General features: G+C 40.4%; 1 protein-coding gene across 1 annotated transcript in view; it reads right to left on the bottom strand.

The window, feature by feature from the left end:
• The window catches only part of syt12 (synaptotagmin XII), a 30,617-nt gene that overhangs the window by 5,082 nt on the left and 674 nt on the right, over positions 1-24,861 (bottom strand). Inside the window, exons 2-7 of the mRNA XM_063480988.1 lie at positions 12,281-12,341; positions 11,537-11,730; positions 9,727-10,131; positions 4,719-4,934; positions 2,517-2,637; positions 1,858-1,991 (exon numbers count right to left, since the gene is read on the bottom strand). Of these exons, the coding sequence (XP_063337058.1) occupies positions 1,858-1,991; positions 2,517-2,637; positions 4,719-4,934; positions 9,727-10,131; positions 11,537-11,730; positions 12,281-12,326 (1,116 nt within the window). The 5' untranslated portion in view covers positions 12,327-12,341. The remainder of the gene's footprint in view (positions 1-1,857; positions 1,992-2,516; positions 2,638-4,718; positions 4,935-9,726; positions 10,132-11,536; positions 11,731-12,280; positions 12,342-24,861) is intronic.

Raw genomic sequence — 24,861 nt, 5'->3', positions numbered from 1 at the left:
TCTTTCCCTTTTCACGTAAACCAGTGTTCCTCCCTGTCCAGGATGTGTACATCCTCATCCTTGAAAGAGTGTCCACTGGCCTGTAGGTGTAAATAGACTGCAGAGTCCTGTCCTGACGAGGTAGCTCTTCTGTGTTGCGCCTCCGCTTCGCCAGAGGTTGTTTGGTTTCCCCGATGTATGAATCCTGGCAATCCTCCTGGCACTTAACAGCGTACACTATATTACTGTATTTGTGTCTGGGGGACGCGATCCTTGGGTGAACCAATTTTTGGTGCAGTGTGTTTTGGGGTTTAAAAGCCATGCAGGCGCAGTGTTTACGAAAAATATGTCTCAACTGTTTTGAGACTCCTAACACATACATGATCACTACAGGTTTTCGCTTAAGCAGCAGTTTTCCTTCTCTCCTGGATCAGCTGGAGCTTTCTTTAGGCGCCTTCCCAGCTTTCACAAATGTCCAGCTGGGATAACTATATTTACTCAGGGGCTTCTTGATGTGATGTTCTTCTGCTTCCCTCACCCTAGTCAAACCTTAAATACTGATCGTATGGGTAGGTTTACGGTACACATCAACTTTTAAATGCCCACCATTACCGATGGAAATCTCACAGTCTAAGAAGGCTAACCTGCCACTTTTCATATGCTCCCTGGTGAAATTGATGTGTTGGTCCACCAAGGAAATGTGATCCGTGAATTGTGGTACATCTTGAGATTACATTTTCACCCAGGTGTCATCCACATACCTGAATAGGTGGAATTAAGACACAGTTCCAAAAGTAAACACACTTGGTGTGTGCTGAGAGTGGTCCTGTTGCGGAGTTTGGGGTCATCCTGTAATCTCTTATGAACCACCTCTAATGCTTCATTGACTGGAACATAAGTGATGTGAGTGCCTTCCTCTCCTCCATGCTGATGTTGGATGCTGGGGGCTTTGCATTGCTGAGACAGGCCGAAACTTTCGTCCGTAGCTGTTCTGCTTCTACGTCTGCAATGTTGTTGTTTCAATTTGCTGTTTCTGTGGCTGTGATCAGTTCCACTAGCTGAATTCGTCTCGGCATCACAGAAAAGCTCAACCTTTTTGAAAGGATGTTTTTCTCTGCTTGGGCGAGTTGTCTGTCAGGCAGATTTTTAACCAACTTGTCCACATCCCTGGTGTGGCATCCTTCTCTCTTCTGGCCGCTGAGGACACTCTCCGTATTTTGCTGTGGTTTCCCATGCACAACAAGTAAGTCAAACTTCCTTTGTTGCCTGGCCTTAGACTTCTCATGCTGTACGAACGAGTCTTCTCAGTGAATTCAAACACCTTTTTAAGAGTATTCTCATCTAGAATCATTGTAAGGTTGGGGAAACCTGCAGTCAGCTGATACTGAAGAAATCACTTGGATGAGTGATGAAACGTTTCTCCCACTGAAAACACTATGTCCTGATGAACAGAATCAACTTTTGGGATTTACTAACGTGAATGACTGAGCATGCATCAAGACAAGTCAACATCGTAGTCATCGGCCTCAAGTTAGCATGCTAATATTTCCCTTGTGAGTATGTTAGTAAGCTAATAATAATAGCCTTTTTAGACTTGCTACCACATTTGCATATACATATTAATTTTTGTTATATTTTATTTGTATACTTATAATTTATTGCAAATTTACTTGAAAGCCCTTATCACTTTTACAAGAGGGCACATACAGGATCATAAAACATAGATTGAGATAGGCTTCTTTTTGGCGTTACACTATTATCTAAGTCCTCCAAAACTTGTGGGGTTTTTGTTTTTAATTTTCCCTCCTACTAATTTATAATGTTTCCTATTAGCGTTTTCTTATTCTGGAAACGTTTAAATCATGGTCTGGAACATACCTGCAGAACGATCGACGGCACAGAGAAGATCATGGCTTCGTTGAAAATGGGGTTTGTGTCATCCCTCTTGGTGGAAGTCTTCTTCTTACTGATCTTCCTGCCATCTTGCAGCAGATAGACTTTGACAAATGGATCTGATGAAGGAGAAGGAGTGAAGGTAGAGTAAATAGTTTGTAGAGCATCCACTAAATTCCTCATTGATGACTAATCAGGTAGATTCACAGCTCTGTACACAGAATTAGCTCTAGAGGTAATAACGGCGGTGTTTCAGCGTGGTTCGCTGTCTCAGGCAGTGTAACCGTTATCAGTTGACACACTATTTAAAGAAATTCCATAAAGTTTCTGGGCTGCCTTTCCTCATAACAGCCATCCCCCAAGATTTTCTCAATTTAAAGCAATGCATCATCAGGGACTATAACATCTAGTCCTTTTACTGAATAAGATAAGACAGGCTGCTGTTATTAAATCAATAAGCATTTTGTTCATTCGCAAGATGTTAGCATGTTGAGAACGGCACAGATTTAATGGCATTAATACACATGCACTGCACAGCTGACACACACACACAAAAAAACCAAAAAACGCTCATGCACACATTTCAGGTTAACATCTAATGATGGAAAGGAAACACAACACTGCAGACAAAAAGGATCCCTGACCTGCGGTGTTCTTGCCATTGGTCCACACCAGGTTCTTGCACTTAGCCACAACCACAGTGAGACGCTCTGCTGTTGGCAAATAGCTGAGAGACAACAAGATCTCCCCGACTGCATCCACTGCCTGTGGGGGTCAAACCAGAGCATGGTAGCCATTAAATACAACATCATACATTTGAATGACTGTAACGTGTTGACTGGAGTATGGCGAATCAGAACTCCTACTACTGTGAATTTTATTTAATTTTAAGGAGCTACACAGAGTCTTTAAATTCATTTCTAGTTCAATTAAAAATATATGAAAATGAAAGTCAAAATTACTAAAATGATATATTTATTGCATGCATGTATAGTGTTAGTGCATAATGTATAGAGTTTTGAAACATTTAATTTTTAATTCATCATTTTGTCAAAATGAGTAAATCGCATTTAACAGTCATGCATTTATTCCTTCTAAGCTGAACTATTGTAATTTCTGTGTAATCGGGTTGCTGTAAAGGTTTCCTGAAAACCTTTCATTTGATCCAAAACACCCCGAGATAGTGCTGACTAGAAAGAGAGATCATATTTCTCTCATGCTGACTTCTCTCTGTTGGCTGAATTGAATTTAAAATCTTTCTCCTCAAATAAAAAGCCTTGAATAATCAACCGGATCCCATCTTAATGACCCTAAAGTGTCATATTATCCTAACAGAGCCCTTCGCTGTCAGATTGCAGGCTTACTTGTGGTTCCTAGAGTTTCCAAACGTAGAATAGGAGGCAGAGACTTCAACTCCTCTCCCGTGAAATCCACTCCCACTTTAACTTTGGGAGAGAGACACCCTCTCTACTCTAAAGCTTAGGTTCCAAACTTTCCTTTTTGATAAAGGATTTTGTGGTGTTGCTACAAGCTCAGGCTGCCCAGGGGGACTTCCCATGATGCACTAAGCACTCCTCCTCATCCCTCTTTTTACTCCCCATGTGTTCATATATCGCTGCCATATGTCGTTAACTTCTCCCTCCAATAGTTTGTTTTGTCCTTGTCTCTCTAAGCTCTCATTTTTATCTCCTGTTTTTCCCCTCACTGCCCTAGTACTGGTAGTAGATTGGCTGCCCCTCCCTGAACCTGGTTCTGCTGCATGCCTCTTCCTTTAAAGAGGAGTTTGTCGTTCCCGCAGTCGCCAAGTGCTTGCTCATAGCAAATCATTGCATTGTTGGGATTATCTATCAAATATTGTACGTTCTTTATCTTGCAATGCGAAGCAACTGGAGGTGACTGCTGTAACGAATAGTTTTATAAATAAAACAGAAATAAAGTGTACTCAACTGAATATTAATTATTCATAATTAAATATCTTTAATATATGTGATTATTGCAGCGCCTCACTCCAGGCTCTGTGGATACTGTTCATGTTTTTTTTCCACAACATGAGGTTTCTCTGATCATCTCATTGAGGACACAGTTTTTCTGTAATATGTCCTTTACATCATATTTGTGTTTACATTTTATTGAAAAATATTACACAGGTTGAATTCTAAATAAAAAATAATCTTGTTAGATTTAGTTTTAGACAAAAAGCATTGAGGCAACAACGATTCTTCTGTCACAACTATACCTATTATGGTTAATTATATCTATTCATTTTATGTAGATATTGTCATTTAGTTCTCACAATAGGATAAAAAAATAAAGTTGAACTGAGGGCAAATAACGTTTTTTTTCTTTGATGAAGGCATTTTTTTCTTTTTCGGGGCATATCACAGTTAACTATTTTTGCACGATCATAGATTTAACTGATAAAAATTTTACAGCTAAAGTAGCTTAAAACAAACATTGCTACCATCCAGTCTGATATACCTACTACCTACTGAATAATTACAATAATTATAAGTCAACTGGAACCCAAATTTGCAATTTTAGAGCTGCTTGCCAATAAGAAATATATTATATGTTAAAGCAGGAGGAATTAAAAAAAAAATTCATTATGAGTAAATGCTTTCAATAGTGTTACTAATATCTCGTTATCTGTAGAATTCCTCCATTTAGGAAGTACCCTCACTGACCTAAGCTTGAATCCCGATTTAGGTCTGACATGTAGTTTTGTTAAATGTCCAGCAGAGGGTGTCAGACACCGCTGTGCTTTCTGAAACATTGCAAAGACAGAACTTAGATGTTTCAGTTTCAGCATTATTTTTCTGTCTCCCTCTTTAAATGTATCAACACACCTTATTGACATCCTGAAGATAGAGCCAGGCGTTGAATGGTCTGATGGTCAGGTCCAGGTCTGACAGCTTGAGCTCTGCTACGCCTGCGCTGATATTTCTCTCGTCAGCATCGATACCAAAAGCGGCAAAGCGAAGGCTGTACTCCTCCAGACTGGAAGAATCCATGGGGATGGAGAAGCGCTCATCGAAGATCACGGTGAATGCATTTGTCTGGACCTGTAGGAGGCAGTGGACGATTTGCTGGATTGTATATTCTAATCTCAAAACACAAAATGATGCAACAACACTGGAAAATAAACCAAATAGAATGGGCAAATGCACCATACTTCTCAGAGGAATGTGTAATATGTTGGACTAGTCTTAAATAGGACTTCTGTAATCTACTTGAGCACTCAATGTGCTTTCTACAACTTCGTGCCTCATTCAAACAAGCAGTTTTTTCTACCCTAAGTGCTTTCTCTCTAATATTCACACTTGGATAGACACATCAGGGAGCAACTTGAAGTTCAGTGTCTGGCCCAAGGATCTGATGACATGCAAACTGGAGCAGGCAGGACTCAAACCAGCAACCTTGCAATTAGGCAGAAGATGTGCTCTACCACCTGAGCTACAGCCATCTGTTGTGTTTCTGTTGAAGAAGCTTACATGATAAGAGCACAAGGTCTCCTTTTTGTTCATATACCTGAAAAAAAAATGCTATAAAACCACTATTCATTGCCCTTTCTTGTCATCCAGAGCTCATTTTAAAGTGGAAAACAGCATCTGAAAAGCAAAGCACACCGTGACTAAATAAGATCAAAGACAGAGGCTGCCAGAGCTACAGTTGTAATGTTAATTTCAAGTCATCAGGTCTTGAGGGGATGTGTGGAAACCGATGTGGTCAGAAGTTACCAGGCAACTAGTAACATAGCAGATTTAATAATAGCCCCCCCACCCCCCCCCCTTTCTTTTTCACACCAGTGTTTATTCTTGAAGTATGAAATCCAGCATGAATATTTTTGCTAAATGTATATGAAATACAAACACTGCAGCTTTCTCACAAACACATCATAACCGAGATCGCGAGGTCACCTGGGGTTTCCAGTGATGAACAGCAAAACGACAACGCGCTGTGTTGCGAAGAAGATGTGAATTTAGAGCAGAGCAAAGGGTCTACAAATCAGCTTGTGCAGCTTAACCTTTGATTGTGCTTCATATCAATCAACTGAATAGCATCATAACCGCTCAGCACCTGCGGGATCCAGAGAAAAAAGTAGCAACATACAACATACAAAGCATCTCCAGCAGCCTTCCACCACCGTGTGAGACCGCCTGCTTGCAATATTAGCTTTATCACTTTTGGGGGCTTACAATGGAGACGTAAGCCCTCACCAGGGGGGAGGGGGGGAATAAAAACAGAAAGAAAGAGAGACATGTGGAAGAAGATAAGCATGTGCACATTGTTACAAGACACAACGACAGGCAAGAAGAAGTGACAGCAAACAAATGAGAGGAAAAGAGGGGGGAAAGGGGGGGAAAAGGGTATTTGGGTGGGGTTTTGGGGTTTTGGGGTTTTGACAGAAAGCAAAACAAAAGCAGTAACAGCTGGAGGCGCTGGAGAAAAAAAGAAAAGCAAGAGGAAGCATAGCTACAAGGGGTGGGGGGAGGCCTGTGTGTCCATCGGAGCGAGTAAAGCTGATGTCACCATTTCCTTTGGTCTTCCCTTGACATTAAAGAGGGAGACACTAAAGCTGCTGCATCGGCGGCTGCTCCCGTTATGTTTACCGTTAGATCAAACCCCTCCGAACGGCATGGCAACTAAAACTGGGGCACCGACAAGTCCCCGCGGCATCCCGTGTAAGCCTGCACAAAACCACAGCCCCACAATGGAGCGATGACTCACAGCGAGGAAGAAGTCTGTGAATTTGCTGGCAGCGCTAGTGCTAAGAGCAGAAGGCGAGCGCCAGGTGTAGCAGATGGCGGGAACAACGCCTTGCTTCTTCTCTTGTCAGAACAGTTGCTTCATACAAAGCGCGTGATGAAATTGTTCTAGTGGTGAATTTAAAGGAAAGCTAAAAATGAAGTAGATTATCAGCAAGCAAATGCACCACAAAAGCTATAATGGAATGCAGTACAAGTAAATGTTGTTTTGTTAATGCTGTTAATGAAGCAAGTGAGCAGCTGAAATGATTTAATTTGATTTACTCAGACTGTTTTGGATTGAGATCTCGTGGCTGTGGAGGCTATTTGACTACAGCGAGCTCACTGTCATGTTCTACAAACCAATTTGAGATGATTCTTTGTAACATGGCACACTATCTTTATGAAAGCAGCTATCACATGATGGGTAAACTGTGGCTGTGGTGTTTAGATGATACTCAGTTGGTACTAAGAAGTCCAAAGTGTGCCAAAAAATATCCCCCACATCATTAAACCACCAACAGCAGCCTGAAACACTGATACAAGACAGGACGGATTCATGCTTTCCTCTTGTTTATGCCGACTTCTGACTCTACCATCTGAATGCTGCAGCAGCAATCGAGACTTATCAGACCAGGCAACGTTTTTCTAACCCTCTGTTGTCTAATTTGGCTGTGAATGTGCAAACTGAAAACTCAGTTTTCTGTTCTTAGCTGTCAGGATTTGCACCTGGTCTGGTTTTCTGCTTCTGTAGCCCATCTGCTTCAAGGTTCAGAGTGTTGTCCATTCAGAGATGCTCTTCTGCATAACTTGGGTGTAGCGACTGGTTATTTGCACCACTGTTGGCTTTCTATCAGCTCAAAGCAGCCTGGCCATTCTCGTCTGACCTCTGACATCAATGAGGCATTTTCACCCAGACAACAGCTGCTCACAGGATAGAACAACTGTAAAGCGTACAGATGGTTGTGCTGGGAAATGTCAGTAGATCAGCAGACCAGTGCTTCTGGCTCAACAAGCATGCCACGTTCAGAGTCACTTAAATCACCTTTCTTCCCCATTCTGATGCTCAGTTTGAACTTCAGCAGGTCATCTTGTCTTGTCTAAATGCACTGATTGGCTGATTAGATACAGTTAAACATCTACTGTTTAAACTGGCTGGTAAGTGTTACACTCCAATAGAAGTCATTATGTCCTCCATTAAATAACAAAATGAAAAGTTAATTGAGAAAAAAGAAAACACTGCAGAATGTGTCATCGTATTATCTTGCTCATCAAATTACAGTGTAAAGCACTATTCTTAAGAGTGAGATAATTAATGTACATTTATAATTGTTCTGGTTACTGCTCGTTGTAAAAAGACTTCCCCATTGGAGACATTAAAGACATCCTTGATCCAGTAAAAGATGTGAAATCAACCTTCCTGCAGCTCTCGGGGGATTGTCCACTCAAGCAAATGAAATGGGCTCTTCCGACGGACAGGAAAGAACTGGTTTGTCAAGCTGCAGGATTGAACATCTCCTCCTGAGGGACGTATCACTGTCTCTGTCTAAAATTCAGCCAGGTCTGAAATCGTAAACACATTTCAAGGGAGCCCAAACCTGCCCTCACTGAGCAGGAAGGTTTCCGATGCCACGTTATTCCTCCACAAATTTATGAGAAGCAACTTTTATCTTAAGTTCAGTCATCTCAGCACTAAGTGCTAATTAGCCATCCGACTAGCTGTGCTTTCATGTTTCGTTTAGTTTCAGTCCTCCAGCTAACTCGCTCTTTTAGCAATCAAAATTGAATAAAAAAAGGCCCCCACCACATTTTTACACTTTATAGCCAGCTAACAAGAAACACCACAACTTTCATGATACAGCAAAAAAACAAACAAACAAAAAAAAACATGTGTTCGCTACACTACGTTAACACAGTTATGTATAATGCTTGCTTTTACACTTTGATTGACTTGTTATTAAATAATGTTTTTATCTCATTTTTAAGGTTTGGCTGTTTTTGTCCTTTTTTATATCTGTGAAACATTATATTACTTGTAATGATCATTTTTAGCCATGGCAGCTGGTTTGTTCTAAGGATCTTCATAAACTTTGCCACCGTGTAAAATATCTCACCAGTGAGTCATGGTTTTACTTATATCATCTGTGGGTCATCTGCCTCCTCTGCTGTAACTCTGTCGTCACACAAGGTCCTCACATCTGTCCTGCCTTCCCACCTGCCGCATCACCTGATGTTCCACATCCCTGTTCCCACTCTGCTCATTAGTTCTTCAGTACTCCTGCTCCACCATGAACAACTTGACAGATTTTCACTTTGAGCTTTGGAGCCTTTTTGCCTGTTTGTATTCTGCACAAAAACCTGAATTCTGTTTTTGTCTGCTTCCTTTTGCTTTGTTTGCTTGCCTTGTTCCTTTGTAGGAAAACTCTTCCTGATTTTTCCTGATTTTCCTGACTTGCCTGATTTAAACTTATTTTAAATTTTAGATGCTGCATTTTTGTGTTATGTTTCTTAAGTATTAGGAGTTTAGACATTCGTGTTGCCTTAAAAACTGCAAAAACCCACCATGAGTATTGATGGGGTTAATCATGAAGGTTGGTTTTTGTCCTGTGTTTGAGTGACGACTAAATACTATAGTCCCAAAACAAGGGAAATGGAGATCATCCTTAACTACTACTTTCTGTTTAATGCTAATTAGCAAATGCAAAAAAGCAAGCATTTAGAAAACATAAAAAAAAACAAAACAGGGAAAGCCATTCCCCTTAAAAAACAGAGTCCCACTTTAAGTATAATTATGAGATACTGAAGAACAAAAATAACCATTAGTACCTTCTACAAGTGAAAATCCATTGAAAGCCATTATTATTTATTATATAAAACAAGTACTGTGCAGACCTTTACTGTCTTTTTTGACATTTTACATTCTAGATTAATTAAACAGAATTTTGAGGTCTGTCGTATCTCTCCTCAAACTTACCTCAAATTACCTTGAAATGAAATTTACATTTTGTTTATTTAAACATAAGAAATTCTAAAGTGTTATCTTTCTATCACACAGATTCCATGAGGTCTCCCATAGTATGAAAATACCAGAAGATAAAGGTTTCCTTACCCTTGTCACTCCCACATTAATCTCCTCTGGCCCCAATGAGACTCTGATGAAGCAGCCAGGGAAGTCGCCTTCCTCCTTCTCCAGCAGGTCTTTGCCCTGGTGCAGGGTGATGTGGAGCAATCCCATCCCCTGGCCCGGGTGCTTGGATGGTTCAAACTCCAGGGTCACCTCCAGCTGGCCAACAGTGAAGTCATTACCGAAGTTGTTGGCAATAGAGGAGATTGAGCTGAGTGAGTCGGTAGAGATGGATCGGTTGAGCTGAGCTATGCCTGAGGGGTCCAACTCTCTACTCATTAGCTCCAAATGGCCCAGGTCCCTGAAGCCATCTGGGGTGTCGCCAAGGGCCAGACTAGGCTTACGGCTGGACGTGGTGGAGGTTCGCCGGTGGTTGTTGGCTGCCACTCTCTTTGAGTAGGGGATAAAAAATATGACAAAACAACATTTTAACACCTCAAGGATTTTTTTCACTTGAGAAACAGGACATGGAAACATCTGATGGCAACTTTTAAGTTGACAACATGAACTTGTCAGCAAAGAATGGATTCAGGGAGCGGCTATACTTGTATTAATTCTAATAATTCATCTGTTATGGTCTTTTAGCTCTGTTATTGGTCTCTACCAACTCTTCAGAGGAATAGTTCGCTGTTTAGCAACTTTAATGCACTTTGTTTGTATGCTAGTTGTTACATATGCATCATGACAAATTATACCCCTGTCACTGTTAAAAAAAAACAGTTTTTCCACAAAACTGAGCGTTTAAGAAAAAAAACAAACAAGTATTGGACATAAGCTTTGTTGACATCAGCTGCTACAGAAGGACAAAGTTTATTTGTGAGATAGCTATATAGCTAGCTAGCTATCTAAAAAAAACTTTGTTCTAGCTAGTTAGATACATAGTAGTGGTCCTGATTTTAAAAAAGTGATGAAAAACAAAGAAAATAAAAAACAAGGTAAAGTTAAAATAAAAAGTAGACTGAGACTGGGCAAATGAGTTCAAATTGCATTCATTTTCACAGATTTACACTATAATGCTAAGAAACAACTGCAAAAGGTTGTAGCACAGAAATATGTGTCTGTTACTATTGATAAAACTAATATTATTAGTGTATTATTCTTAGTTTTGTCAAGTGAAATAATTTATCTTTAATAATCACTGCAGAATGTACTTGTAATAGAAACTGACATTCAGCATTTTTTATGCTCAGTTATATAAGTAATCTCAAAAAATCAGATTCTTACTTGTAATCGACACCAAAGTTGCCTCTGCTTAGGCGTGAATCTGCAGGTATTTTTTCTAGTTTACATTTTAATATGTAAATCTGAGTGTGCAGGTGCTTCTCCATGATTGGTGCATCCAGGGTGGACGGATCGTACCGAATGGCTAATGACCGGGAGTCAGCGCATAAGAAGATACCGCCAGGGACTGCCAGGTCATTCATCCTCGGCCCAACCCAACCGGCAGACCGTGTGTTCACTGTTTAACTATGTTGGTTTACAGTTTGTTTGATTACAGTTTTCTCCTGTTTTTGTTAGGTAGGGAGGTAAGTAATTGTCGTTTGGTTTAGTTCTTTTGAATAGGTAAGTTTGATTTACTCCTGAGATAGTCTCCCTTTTGTTTGTTGTTTTGGCCTTGGGTTCACCCCGAAGTTATAATTCACTCCCTTCCTTTGTTTCTAAATTCACTCATTGTAAATAAATTACTGTCAAAAAAGTATTAATTGCGTGATGTGCTGCTTGGGGTTGGACGGGGATGGATCACCCCTTATGTTATGGTCTGGCCGCGCCTAGACGGGCCATAACATGCGGGTACCTTTTGTCTGACTTCCGAGAAGGAGGTTCCATATTTTTCTTGCAGATATCGATAATCAAAATTGGGGAAAGGAGACGGCGTTGGAAAAGTTCCAGATTTCCACAGCTTCCAGATATTAAGCCCAGCCAGGCCCAGCAGTACGAAAAAGCCCACCAGGTAGATCCCAACCTCCCAGCCCGGCGGGTTACGCACCACTAAAACAGATACACAAAACAAATGCTTAAAGAAGTCCTTATAAACTTCTGTTTCATCTGTAGTTACATAAAGTCATAGTTTGATCATGGCAAACAGACTGGGAGAACACCAGGTTGAGTAGGAATCTCGAACAGCTCCCAGTGACTGAGCACAGTCACCACTGTTACAGGTCTTGTCATTTAATGCCAAGCGCTGGCTTTGGGAGTCAGTCAGAGCACACAAAGTTTTATGTAAATCAGATGGTTGGGAACCAAATCTGACAAAAATGTGACAGACAAATTGAAATGCCGGTTTGAATTAAATGCTACAGCATCTATAAAGGCATTGGAAGCCTGCACAGAGCTGGACTCCTAAAAATTGAATTGAAACTTCTTGAGGACTTTGCCAGCTTTATCTCTACTTGTGATAAGCCAGTTACAGAACAATGTAAACTGCTTTCTAACAGCACTACCTCCATGTGAGATGAGGTCTGTGTAAATATAACAGTGCGGTTGTCAAACACTAATCCACACAAAGGTATTCAAACAAAGTATAGAAACAGTTACTCACCACTCAGATGGTAGCCTGATATATCTCCACTCTGAGCCGAGGACATGGTGCTGCAGCCAGCCTGCAAGAACCCAACCAAATAATAAGTTCCTTTTTTTTCTTTCTCTTTTTTACATCTAATATGATTTTGCAAACTGTAACTTAAATGACCTTTTTACCGTGCTGGCAATAACCGTCGAGCAAATGTGGTTACATAAACCTGATTTGTGCCACAAGACAAACTACACTATTTATCCTTAATAACTCTTGACGTCCGCTGCCATTTCAAAATGCATAAACAGGATGCATGCTTGGTAATACTGGTGCATAACTAGGTTTGGGGTTCATGACCAATGATATATTGCAAAAATTCTACAGTGTTTTCTCATCTGGTCATCAGCAGGAAAACATCCCTTCACGAGTGCCTTCCGGATCCAACACAATAACAAAACAAACAAAAAAAAAAGATCAAAGGGGCTCATTTTCTGATGAGCTGAAGTGACTTGGTTACAGTTTGGTTGGAGTATGGGACATCTCGTGCTATTAGTGGTTAGCTTTAAGCCACTAGCCTCAAGGAGAGAAGATGGTAGGCTGCAGAGGTCTGGTCATTTTATATCTATTTCAATCAACATTTCCAGACCTGGATTTTTTTTCAGCCTGTTATCAGGTTTAAATGCTCCCTGAAATTACAGCACTTGACACTCCTCTCACAACACAGGAAAACCTTTGTATAAAAATATTCACATATATATTAATATTTGCAGTAATCAGAATGAAAATGCTTGAACTATGAGACATAAATCTGTGACTTTTGTGGTTGTGTAAAATGTGGGAATTTCAAAAAATAAACACAAGTTCTTTTCAAATGAAATGGCAAAAACCTCAGGGCTCAGACTTCTGAATGTTATTGCACTATAACTGTATGTGCACACAGGGAAGTTTCTTTAACTCTTCTTGTTCTGCTTTCTGGTGCACCATTTAGACATTATTTTCTCTCATGCCAACCCTCTGCATGTCCTCCTTCACTACGTCTATGAATCTTCTCTGAGATCTTCCAATTTTCCTCCTGCCCGGCAGGAGGTAAAATCCTTTGTCCAGTTAACAATAAAAATATATTACATTTAAATGCTTTTGTTTTTCCTCTAAATAGCAGTAGGCGTTGTTGTCAAAGGACAAAACAACATTTTCTTGCACCCCTCTCTTCCTCTGCAAACTGAAAAAAAAACCCAACATTGTCACTGGTGCGTGACTCATTCCTCCCCCCTCCTCCTTCCGAGTTTGTTGGAATCTCCCCCATATCTGAGCAGCACTGGGGAAATGGGAGCATTACACTAATGATATAGAAAAAAGGCTTGGAGGGGGTGGGGCTGCAGGATGTGTGTGTGTGTGTGTGTGTGTGTGTGTGTGTGTGTGTGTGTGTGTGTGTGTGTGTGTGTGTGTGTGTGTGTGTGTGTGTGTGTGTGTCAGTTCTGCTGAGCGCTTTGCAGACCACAGTCATGCTGGCTGACGCAGTGCAGGGTCCACTGACAGCTGCTGATGTGCCATTAGCAAAGCACAGGGAATCTCTGGCTGAGAAGGAAGCTCCAAGCACCACCTCCCTATCAGGGCCCAGCATGATTCAGATCAGCTCAGCTCTGCTTAAGGTAACGTGTGAGTGTAGAGGAGGTCCAGAAGCAGCATAAAAGAGGAAGAAGAGGATCAGAGAGTGCGGAAGGGAATAAGAGCGAGAGCAAGACAAGGTCTCAGACAGATTTAGTAAATAACAATAAGGCAGCGTTGGCGTTCCGACGCCTCAGTGGGCTTAAGGCGGCAGAATACCAAGAATAATGTCCAGCTTCCTGTGAACAGAAATAGACTACAAAACATGCTCAATGCATTTCGGTGGTGTACGTTCACAGGATAAAGTCCAATTATCATCCAACACAATGGCTCAAGGTTGTTTCTAGCCTTTATACACTCAGTAGTCTTTCAGGAGGAAAGACTACTGAGTGTATAAAGGCACCACAACAAACAGATGCAGTATCCGCATCACTGCATCCAGGACCCCAATCCATCTGTCAATCTCCCTCTCATCTCTGCCCTCATTCATGAACAACACCGTAATGTACTTAAACTTCTCCACTCGGGGAAGCAGCTTCTCCCTGACCCTGGAGTAGGCACTCCACGCTTTCCTAACTGAGGACCAAGCCTCAGACTTTGAGGTGCTGATTTTCATTCCCGCCACTTCACCCTATTATGGTGATAAGCTCTTGGTAGTGACCGAAAGAATGACACTGCGGATACAAGGGTGGAAATGAGTTTAGAGAGACCAATAACAGAGCTAAAAGACCATAACAGATGAATTATTAGAATTAATACAAGTATAGCCGCTCCCTGAATCCATTCTTTGCTGACAAGTTCATGTTGTCAACTTAAAAGTTGCCATCAGATGTTTCCATGTCCTGTTTCCCTTAGAGATAGGATGAGGAGTTCAGTCATTTGAGAGGGGCTCAGAGTAGAATTGCTACTCCTCCACATCAAAAGGAGCCAGCGGCGGTCACCTGGGTGAGGTGTTTGAAGCATGTCCCACCGGGAGGAATCCCCGTGGTAGACCCAGGATATGCTGGAGAGATTAAGCTGGAGGAGATAGCTGGGGAGAGGGTCATCTTGCTTGGGCTGCTTCCCTGCAAAAATTGATGTGTGGATGAACGGAAAGATGGATGGAAGCTAAAAGAGAAAAAAAAGGTTTTAAACTGAGCCAATGTGTTTCTGCAATAAGTACAACACAAATAGTATTGCACTGATCACCAAATGTTCCTGCACCTGGCAGTTCAAGTCTTTGAATTGTGCTTCCTCAGATGTGCACAGATGGGACTGAGTTATGAGTAGCAATAGATCAAGGGGGACCACAGAGGAGTCTATATATGTCTATATGTCTGATACTATATCTTGCTGGAAGGTAGGTTTGTACCCATGTCCTAAAAAGCATGAAAGAAATAATCTGTGCCCATGCGCATTCATTGATACGTGTCTACCAAAGAAGCAGTCTTCAGCTCAAAGGTGGAATTCACATGCATCGTCCTCAACAGAAGAGAATATATACTGGCTTGCGACATTTATTGCTTTTAAAACCACTCATTCCCAGTTTCCTTGTCTCTGTTCCAGCACATAAAATCAAGGAAGAGGGTCTGATGAGGAAGGAATCTATGCGATAAAGCTGAGTAGCTAGAAAGAGGAAAACAGAAAAAGAGATGGCAGCATATTTCAAAATTGCAGCCTGAACCACGATGTCTTCTTCTCGTTATCAGATGTGCTTCTGTTTCCTCTTTTCGATTTGAGCTGACAGCTTATTAGCACACGGCTGTGAAGGGAAAGGTGAAAGTCTGCATTACAGCTTTCCCGCCAATGTGTCATCTTCATGCCCACATAATCTCGATTCTCCCACTTGTTAAGATTTATTTCACCACTGCTGCAGAGATTTTGCAATCTCATAACTTTCCTCAAACAGCCAAAAACCATATTCTCTTTCTTCACTGCACACAGAGCACAGCTGCTCTGCTCTGCTGAGAGGACTTTAATTACTACAAAGGCACGGAATGAGTATTCTTGTCATAATGTCAGCTTGCAAAAAAATGATTGTTAAGCGGCACGAGACTAACGCGATGGAACAGTGCTCGTGAAAAATTGTGAAATATAATTTACCGAAACAGTAATGAAGTTGTAACGAGAAGAATTAAAACAAGCAGAAGTTGGGAGTTAAGCATAATGTATGCTTGTCACTATAACAACATATTCTTCTTAAGCTTCATATCTCACTGTGTTTGGATTTGTTAGGAAAGAGTGAAGATTTGATTTTCCTCCAGGCACTAAGACTGCAGTCCTGATCGGACCCTTATCATTTGTGACAAGAGAATTTGTGCACATGGTCTTGTCACCCACATATTATTGCTCAGGCTGTATGTGATTGAAACTCACAGCAGTATAACAGCTTTTTGTCAGCCTGGTTACAGTGCTTAAGAAAAACATAGGGTTACTCTTATTTTCCTCAATCAGTGATGAAAGGCTTTTTTATAAAGCAGCAAACCAGGCTAAATGATGACCTTCTAAATTGGTGAGATGCCATTTCCTCCCTAGCTTGCGAGTTATTTGCTTTAAGGTGCACATTTGAGAGTTATACCAGGGAGTCAACTTCTGATTTGAGGCTTTCTTTTCCAGTGGAGCTACTGTTTCCAGAGTTGTACACAGTGGAGATGTAAAATTATTGACAAGATAATCGACCTCTGTGGGAGTAGCATTCAGGCAGCTGCTCTGCACTGTGTCGGCATCTGGCATTGATGAAGATTCAGTGCCAGGTGAATTCTTTTTCTTGATTGATCTTTCTGAGTTAACGTAAGTAATTACATCATCCAAATCATTAACATGTCTTTTAGACCACACTCCTACAAGACTGTTCAAAGACGTCCTACCATTAATTAAAGCTTCAATCTTAAATTTGATCAACCTATCTCTGTTAATCAGTTACATACCACAGGCCGTCCAGCTGGCAGTAGTAATTTGGAGACTTCCAGTCAGGTTTCAGTGCAGTGGTTTGTATCATAGCAGTTTGTTTAAATAAATACAGAGTCCTCTTTGCAAACTAAAGTTAATTATGGAGTTCCACAGATATATTTTCACTCCTATGCAGATGACACCCAACTTTATTTGTTCATTAAGGTAACTCACACCTATTAGTTAAACTGAAGGAATGTCTAAAGACATAAAGACGTGGATGACCTCTAATATTCTGCTTCTAAATTCACTTAAAAATGAGGTTATTGTACTCTCTCCTAAAAGTCTTAGAAATATGGTATCTATCCATTTCTTCCTGTTAAAATTGAGTTTTTCCTTCTCACTGTCACTAAAGTGCTTTTTCATAGTGGTTCGTATGATTGTTGGGGTTTTCTCTGTTTTCTTTGCATTATTGTATGATATTTACTTTACAGTATAAAGCGCCTTAAGGCAACTCTTGTTGTGATTTGGTGCTATATAAATAAAACTGAATTGAATTGAATTATATTTAATAAAAACTAGGCCTACAGGTCAATGGTGCTTGTTAGCTTCAGTAATGAAAACACTTAATTACAGATATGCATGACAGTGCCTTCCAGTGACCCCTGAAGTGCCGCTGCACTAAAACATATTCACAAAAAACAATGTACACAAAACATCAACATCACACATGTACACCTAGTGTAGACGCTATGTTAACAACATAAACGTACAAATAATTTAGACGTAATGTCAACAATGTACACGTGCATGTAACTTAGATGTAATGTTGCCATTTGTCTTCAGATCAGCTATTACACATAATATATATAATTTGAAGGATTTTAGTGTTATAAAACTTATTCCCAAAAGCGATATAGATGTTAATAATCCTGGTACCCTAAGTACTTTATATAGTAAGTTTCATCCAAGTTAATAAATGCATCTAGGAAGAGCTAGGAAACAAAGATATATAGATATGCTACGACCATTGTAGTAACATAGTGTTAATAATAATAAAATAAAAATAATGATAAAAATTTTTGATTTCTTATGTTATATTGGAAGTATTTTAGGTTCTTGTGTTAGGATTTGGTTGAGTTTTATTCTAGTTTTGTTTCCCATGTCTCCTGAGTCATGTCTTTTCCTGCCCTCTATGTCATCTGTCTTGTCCTCAGTGTTTTACTTTCAGTTCTGCCTGTGCGTTAGTCTCTCCCCCATTCCATGTTTTAATAGTCAAGCTTGTGTTGTCATGTCTGCATCTCTCCATGTTTCCTGCTTTATTTTGAAGAGTCTAGTGTTTCCATGTTCAGTGTGTTTTGTTTTACTTCCCTTTGTGGCATCATGTTCATTTGTGTCAGTTGTGTTTCCCCAGGTGTTTCCACTTCCCTCATTACCCTCCTGTGTATTTAAGTCCTCTGTCTCTTACTGTTCTCTGTTGGGTCGTCTGTTGTCTTCATGTCAAGTCTCGTCAGGTTCTGCTTCTGCTCAGGTTCATGCTCACCCATCTCTTCTTTTGGGTCCATTCCATAAATACACCTGTGTGTCCCACCGTGACAAAATCACTATGTAGTTTGTGATTTACATTTTTTGGGGTTTGAAAAACACACAATTACGGTCCTCAAAACAGAAAAGAAATTATAGCACATCCTAGAATCTGTAAAACATACATGAACCGATATCGTGAAGCTTACCTACAATAAGAAAAATACTCAGTTGTGAATAATTTCCATAAGAGTGCCCATACTTTGAAAGCATGAAAACCTCACTTTGTTATTTTAGTTTCTTTGCAGTCTGACCTCGAGCCAGAAACACACACTGTAGCTGCTGCATACAAACCAGGCAGCCTCTTCTATATCTGCATCTGACCCACAAATTCAGCTCAGACACAAAGAAGTAACACACCTGCTCACAGAGATGAAGATTCTACACACTGGATATAACTACGGCACAGCTGCTGCTGCTGCTGCTGCTGCTGCAAACAACGAGGAAGAAAGGAAATGATGGCTTCTCTTAGACGCATATTAAAACAGGCGTGATCAATAAGAACATGGATTTATGGTCTCCCACACAGGAACACACACACAGAAGAATACAAAAAAAGAAGAGGCGAGAGTATAGATAAACAGTGAAGTAAGATAACTGGGTAAAACAATGAGATAACAGAAGAGGTGATGCTTCAACATAACGAATGAATGTCTGTTTTGAGAACGCAATAGGAAACAGATGAGCATTGGAAGGGATAAAAGAAGAAGGGGGAAGGGATCGCAGGCCTCTCAGACTCTCCAGTACTCTCTCACTCCTTGGCTCTCCCAATAACTGATCAATCAGTTCTGCTTTTAATCTTGCCCAGTGGCTCATAATCAAATTAACTGCCTCCCTGCCGCTTTCTGTGAAACAGTGTGATGTAACCCAACACAGCAGGCTGTGTGGAGTCAGCAAAGTAATATTTATCCATTCAGTTCCTTCTGTCCTGCCTCCTCGCATCAGTCTGCTTCCAAGCTGGCTGCACTTTGACTTTCTAGTTTGGACAGCACAGTAAAGTAAAAGTAGCCGGCGCCACTTTTTAAAAAGTCAGCACTGGCCGGTGCCAGTGGAGGCAAGAAGACTCTGCATGTTGGAGCCAATCAACTCAATCACTCACTGAGTATAAAGAACAAAACCTCAAACTCAAAACTTTTATAGTACAAAAGCACAGGAGGTCATGGTCATCGTATTGCAGATTTATTATGTGAAAAGTGGAGCTGCATAGGAATTTAAACTTGATCTTGTGAGGGATACTTCTTTTTATCCCCAAAGTAGCTTTTTTAAAAATGATAATGCTACTTAAGTAGCTTAATAGGTCACAAGTTGTATAGTCAAATATATAAAAGTATCCAAACTCAATGTACTCATGTGTAATTATGCTTCAGAATCATATACATATTATTGGAGGTACATCAAACATAAGGCCCAGGGGCCAGAATTGGCCCAGCAAAGACTCCAATCCGGCCTATTGGACATTATAGGCCGGATTGTGGCGATCGTGGCTCAAGAGTTGGGAGTTCGCCTTGTAATCGGAAGGTTGCAGGTTCGAGCCCCGGCTCGGACAGTCTCGGTCATTGTGTCCTTGGGCAAGACACTTCACCCGTTGCCTACTGGTGGCGCCAGTGTCCGGCAGCCTCGCCTCTGTCAGTGCGCCCCAGGGTGGCTGTGGCTACAACGTAGCTTGCCATCACCAGTATGTGAATGTGTGTGTGAATGGGTGAATGACTGGATATGTAAAGCGCTTTGGGGTCCTTAGGGACTAGAAAAGCGCTATATAAATACAGGCCATTTACCATTATTAGAAAATGTGAAGGAGTGCATAGATTTTGAACTTTTAACTGTACTTTCATAATTTGTACAGCTTTTCCTATTGATAAAGACGGCCGGTAGTATATTATCATTTATACTACATCAAAATCATTAACTCATAGATAAACGATTGACAGGAAAGTTCTTATTTTTCTACAGTTAGTGAGTCCACAGTAAATTAACTAAATCTTTATATATATAATTATGAAGTGCAATAATGGCATTCAGAATATACATGTAGTAGAGTGAAATCAAAAAGCAACGTAGTACTTGTACAAGTACTCTTGTGAATTAAAACATTGATGTATCTCTAGTCCAATGACTTTTGTGAGGTGGCACCAGGAATGGGGGTCAATCCTATTTTAGATGGGGCTGGTGTCAGCCCATGCCCCCCTTCTTGACACGCCCCTTTTTTCTGTCTATTGTCATCCAGTTAGACATATTCAGACTCCATTGTCTTGGACTGTAACTGGTGACAGTGGTCATTGTTGTGCTTCAGGTGCAAACTTGGGGCTCACTCTAACAGACCCTGCAGCAAGCACTACTAACAGTTTGCCTGCTTGTATTCTCTCCAGGTACTCAGACTTCCTCCAACAATCCAAAGTTAATCATGTTAGGTTATTTGGGGATTCTAAATTCACAAATTCAAGCATGAATGAATGGATGTCTCTTCTGTGCTGGGCTTGAGATGGACTGGCAATCTGTCAAATGAGTATGCTGTGTGCCATGATGTCCCAGTGACTGATCGAGAGAGTGTCAAGATGTCTGCAAATCAATTTTAATCCAAAGTAGACTTGATGGGGGGGGGGAGAAGAAAAAGTATTTTCGCAAAAGTAGAATGCAGAGAGCTGTTTGCTTTTCATCTAATGTGATTACCCAGCAGAGAGCTGCTTAAACAACTCTCACAACCGAAATTTGATTTGTCCCCAGAAATTTGGAGGTTAAATATTTTCTCTCATTCTTTGCCAGAGAGAGAAAAAGCTGTGGGTGTTTTGTGATGAAGAAAAATCCTGCAGTCAAATGTCCAAAAGGCCGATATACAGCACAGAGTGGATAAACAGAAGCACTACTCCTGTTTGGTTGAGTTAATGATGGAGTAACGTTGTTAGGATTTTGCCTTCTGTCACAGGACGACAGAACATGCTGTTATTACAGAATCAGCTCAATCATGGACGCATCACAACATAACCACGGCCCTTAAAATTATAGACTGTTAGAATTTGCTGACTGTTTGCATTTATTCCTGCACCTGAAATGAGTTTTTCCATGCCAACAGTTTTTCATCAGTTTTGTAACCAAACCTGCTGCCCTCAGATTAAAACAGAAAAGCTAATGTGCTTATGTGTGATGTTTTGCTCTCTGTCCCTGTAATTAATTATACCCACTACTTATGAGATTAACCACTTCACAATTTGACTAATAAGGACAGGGAAAGCACTTAGTGCTGGGAAAGTGTCTGCTGGACCTGCCTTAATGTCTCAGATAAAGGTTTGCTCCATTTCAGTAATGTCAAAGTGGGTGGAAGCCTAAATTCTCCAAAGAGGTTAAAGGCTTTGAGCACAGATTTATTGATTAACTCTTAAGGAACTGCACTCAAGTGCAAAATTATTTGGGCAGAAGTAGGTACTTACTTTGAACACCTTTAGCTTTAAACCTAAAGAATAGCCCAATGCTGGACTTCCTGTTTATTAGAATCAATGTTGTATCGCTTCAAGATAACAGTGAAGTTAAGCAGCCACTTTTATACTGTGTCAACACTGCTCACTGCTCTTAGAGCTGAAGCCTCCTAAATGTGATTAATCTCGGGACACTTTATTTTTCTCTCTGTAGCCTTGCTGCCTTTTGAGGCATCTCTGGGAGAGGTGAGCTCTAGTTACATTTGGCAGCAAAACTGCTCTGACCACAGGCATTTGCCATAAAAAACGAGGCAATCCATTACACGGTCTGGTCTGAAAATATTAGATGTGATACATTAAGGGAAACCCAGTCCTTGTTGTTGAGAAATACCATTTTGATAATGGCTGTGGGCCTCGGGTGTTACGGTAGCCTCGCAGAGCCGGTGTTCGTCTGAGTGCTCTCAGTTTTCTTAATGTAATAACACTTTTTTCCCGAGGAGTTCAACACGGACAACGGGAGGTGAAGAGAGTGTGTTAAGGCTGAAAGAGAGAGAGAGTGTGTGTGTGTGAGAGAGAGAGACAGGGAAAGCCCATGACAGAGAGGGAGAAAGAGGAGTAGGTGTTAAACGAATGGCTGAGATGATTGCGAGTGCTGGTGGAGGAATCAAATTCTGAGGCGCTCGTATTTCAACTCAGTGATGGGGCAAAACTCGCAGCGACACACACGTCGCTTCGCACAGACCTTCGGCATGATTAGAAAAGTGCAGGAAAACACTCATGGAGGAAGCCAGACTAACGAGATGAATCCCCTCATTTCAAATGTCAAAATAAAAGTAAGAAAGAAAACAGGTATTTTAAATCCTCTTTAGATGTTAAGTTCATTTTGTCTTTACTAAAAACACCTCTGAAGTACAGAGAGTCTGCTCCTACACATCTTTTGACTGATACAAAAAGGTTCCCAGGGAGTCGGTACAAACAGCCCTCTTAAGAGTAAAAGCGAGGCCCCTAAAGTCACAAATATCACTGCAGAAAACACCAAGCAGGAAGGAGCATTAACTAAATTACTATCTTTAAGGCATAATTATCTACATCATTTAATAGCGTTATGGTGGAAAACATTCAAATTTAAAGCTCAACTTGTATAATTTTCCTCTCTGTGAGACATTGTTTCCCAGCCTTTAGTGTGTATCTGTTACTGCCTTGTTTCCCTCAGGATGGGTAATGTTTAAGCTGCTGGCACTTTAGCCAAGTGGTGACATCATGTTTCATTTGAACTACACTATCTGTTTTTTCATGATAATAATTTAAAAAAAAAACATTTGGAGGAAAACCTGAAAGATTAAAGAACTAACTAACCAAAGTGCCGCTAACAATCACTGAATTAACGCCATCCTCTTGCTCCATGTCATTCACCATCTCAGCTTGTTTGCCCCTTTTAAAAACACTCATTAAAGATTTATCTCACGAGACTTGGCTGAACCCTAATTTATATCTTTTGCTACAAACAGAGGTAGGAATTTCATGACCACAGTACAGAAAGTTCTTTCATATTTCTATCCTACACTACACAACAATTATCTAAGTTTGCATAAACTGTATATAGAAGATGGACATGGCCACTACGACATCACCCACTGGTTTGTAAAGTCCTTGTTTGAATTCTTGGTTTCAGCTTTAGCTGTTTCCATGTTATTGTTTTTTGGGCCAAAAGTGACTCTATTAGCATGAGATGGTGCAGTGCAAGGTTATCAGCTAACACTTGGCATCTTAGCATCCATACAGTATGGCTGCATCACAAACAGGTACCTGCTAATGACTTTCATGAATAAATTTAATGAACACAAATAAAATTACAAAATTTCACTCACCAAAAATGGAAGCTAAGATGTCTTATATGCGTTCTTTGTCAGACAGTTGTATTACAAAATGTTCTAAACTGAAAAACAATAAATAAAAATTCATAGGAAATAGTGAAAAAAAGGCCATTTTCTTTGATTTAAATGTTTATGTAACACTTAGTTAATTTAGTGCAATATGAGTGACCATGGGGAAGATTTTCCTTAGTAGGAAAAGCTAATATCATAGAAAATACAATTAGAAGCCCAAAATCTATGTTTTCCTTCAAAGGTTATTGTAGTTAACTAAACTAAAAACTAGACGTGAAAAAATAAAACTGAACTGAAAACTATTTTTTGAACTTGGAAAATGAACTAAAAGAAGATAATAAATATCCTTAGCTTACGTAATGAGTCACTGATGTATGTGTGAAGTGCTGTATTGGGACTCTGAATGCCTACAAAACTGTGAGTCCTGCCTCTTACATATGGCCCCATACAATAACAATAAAAGGACTAAAACACAAACTAATAAAAAAATAAACCAACATAAGAAAATCTACCTTGGAAACGAAACTGAATTTTTTAAAAAGCCAAAATGAAATACAAATTTAAAACTAATATGAAAATTCAAAACTACAATAAACTCTTGTTTCTTCACATTTTCCAGTGGGCCATATTGGAGTCCTGGGCGGGCGATTCTGGACCCTGAACCTTATATTTGACACCCCTGCTATAGAGTAGTAAAATTAAACACAAACTGCCTACTAAGTAAAAAGGTTACTTACTAGGTTAATAACTTTAATCCACCTCTGTGAAAGTGAGCTAGAAGGTTTTACAACAATACTCAACTCCAAAGTATCCCGAACTTTCCAACGATGCCAACGTTTTTACCCCTGCTTTAAATCCTTAACAACAAACGTCTGTCTTAAAGCAACTTTTAGCAGTCTCCATATTTGCACAGCATCCTCACTGCTGCCCTTCAGACCTGCACCAAGTTTTTGGTTTTTTTTGTTTGTTTTTTTTTTTGACTCAGATGGAGTTCGGAAAAAAGTGGTGCTGCACGGACAGCTCCCGCTTCTCGCAGTGCCGTTTCATATTAATTTTAACCTGTGCAGCCGTGAGCATCTAACCAGTCTCACGTGCCCTGCACCTGCACTTCAGTCGACTTGCAACGCAAATCAGTACTCGGATCAAAAAGCCAGGCAGAGAGACATATACATACACACACACACAGACGGAGAGAGAGATATAAGCGAAGCATATCCCGCCATCCCGTCTGCTGGAATGTATTCACAGGCGTCTCTAA

The sequence above is a fragment of the Pelmatolapia mariae genome, linkage group LG7 (assembly GCF_036321145.2).
Source record: "Pelmatolapia mariae isolate MD_Pm_ZW linkage group LG7, Pm_UMD_F_2, whole genome shotgun sequence".
Lineage (NCBI taxonomy): Eukaryota > Metazoa > Chordata > Actinopteri > Cichliformes > Cichlidae > Pelmatolapia > Pelmatolapia mariae.
This window is presented reverse-complemented; position numbering and strand designations above follow the sequence as displayed.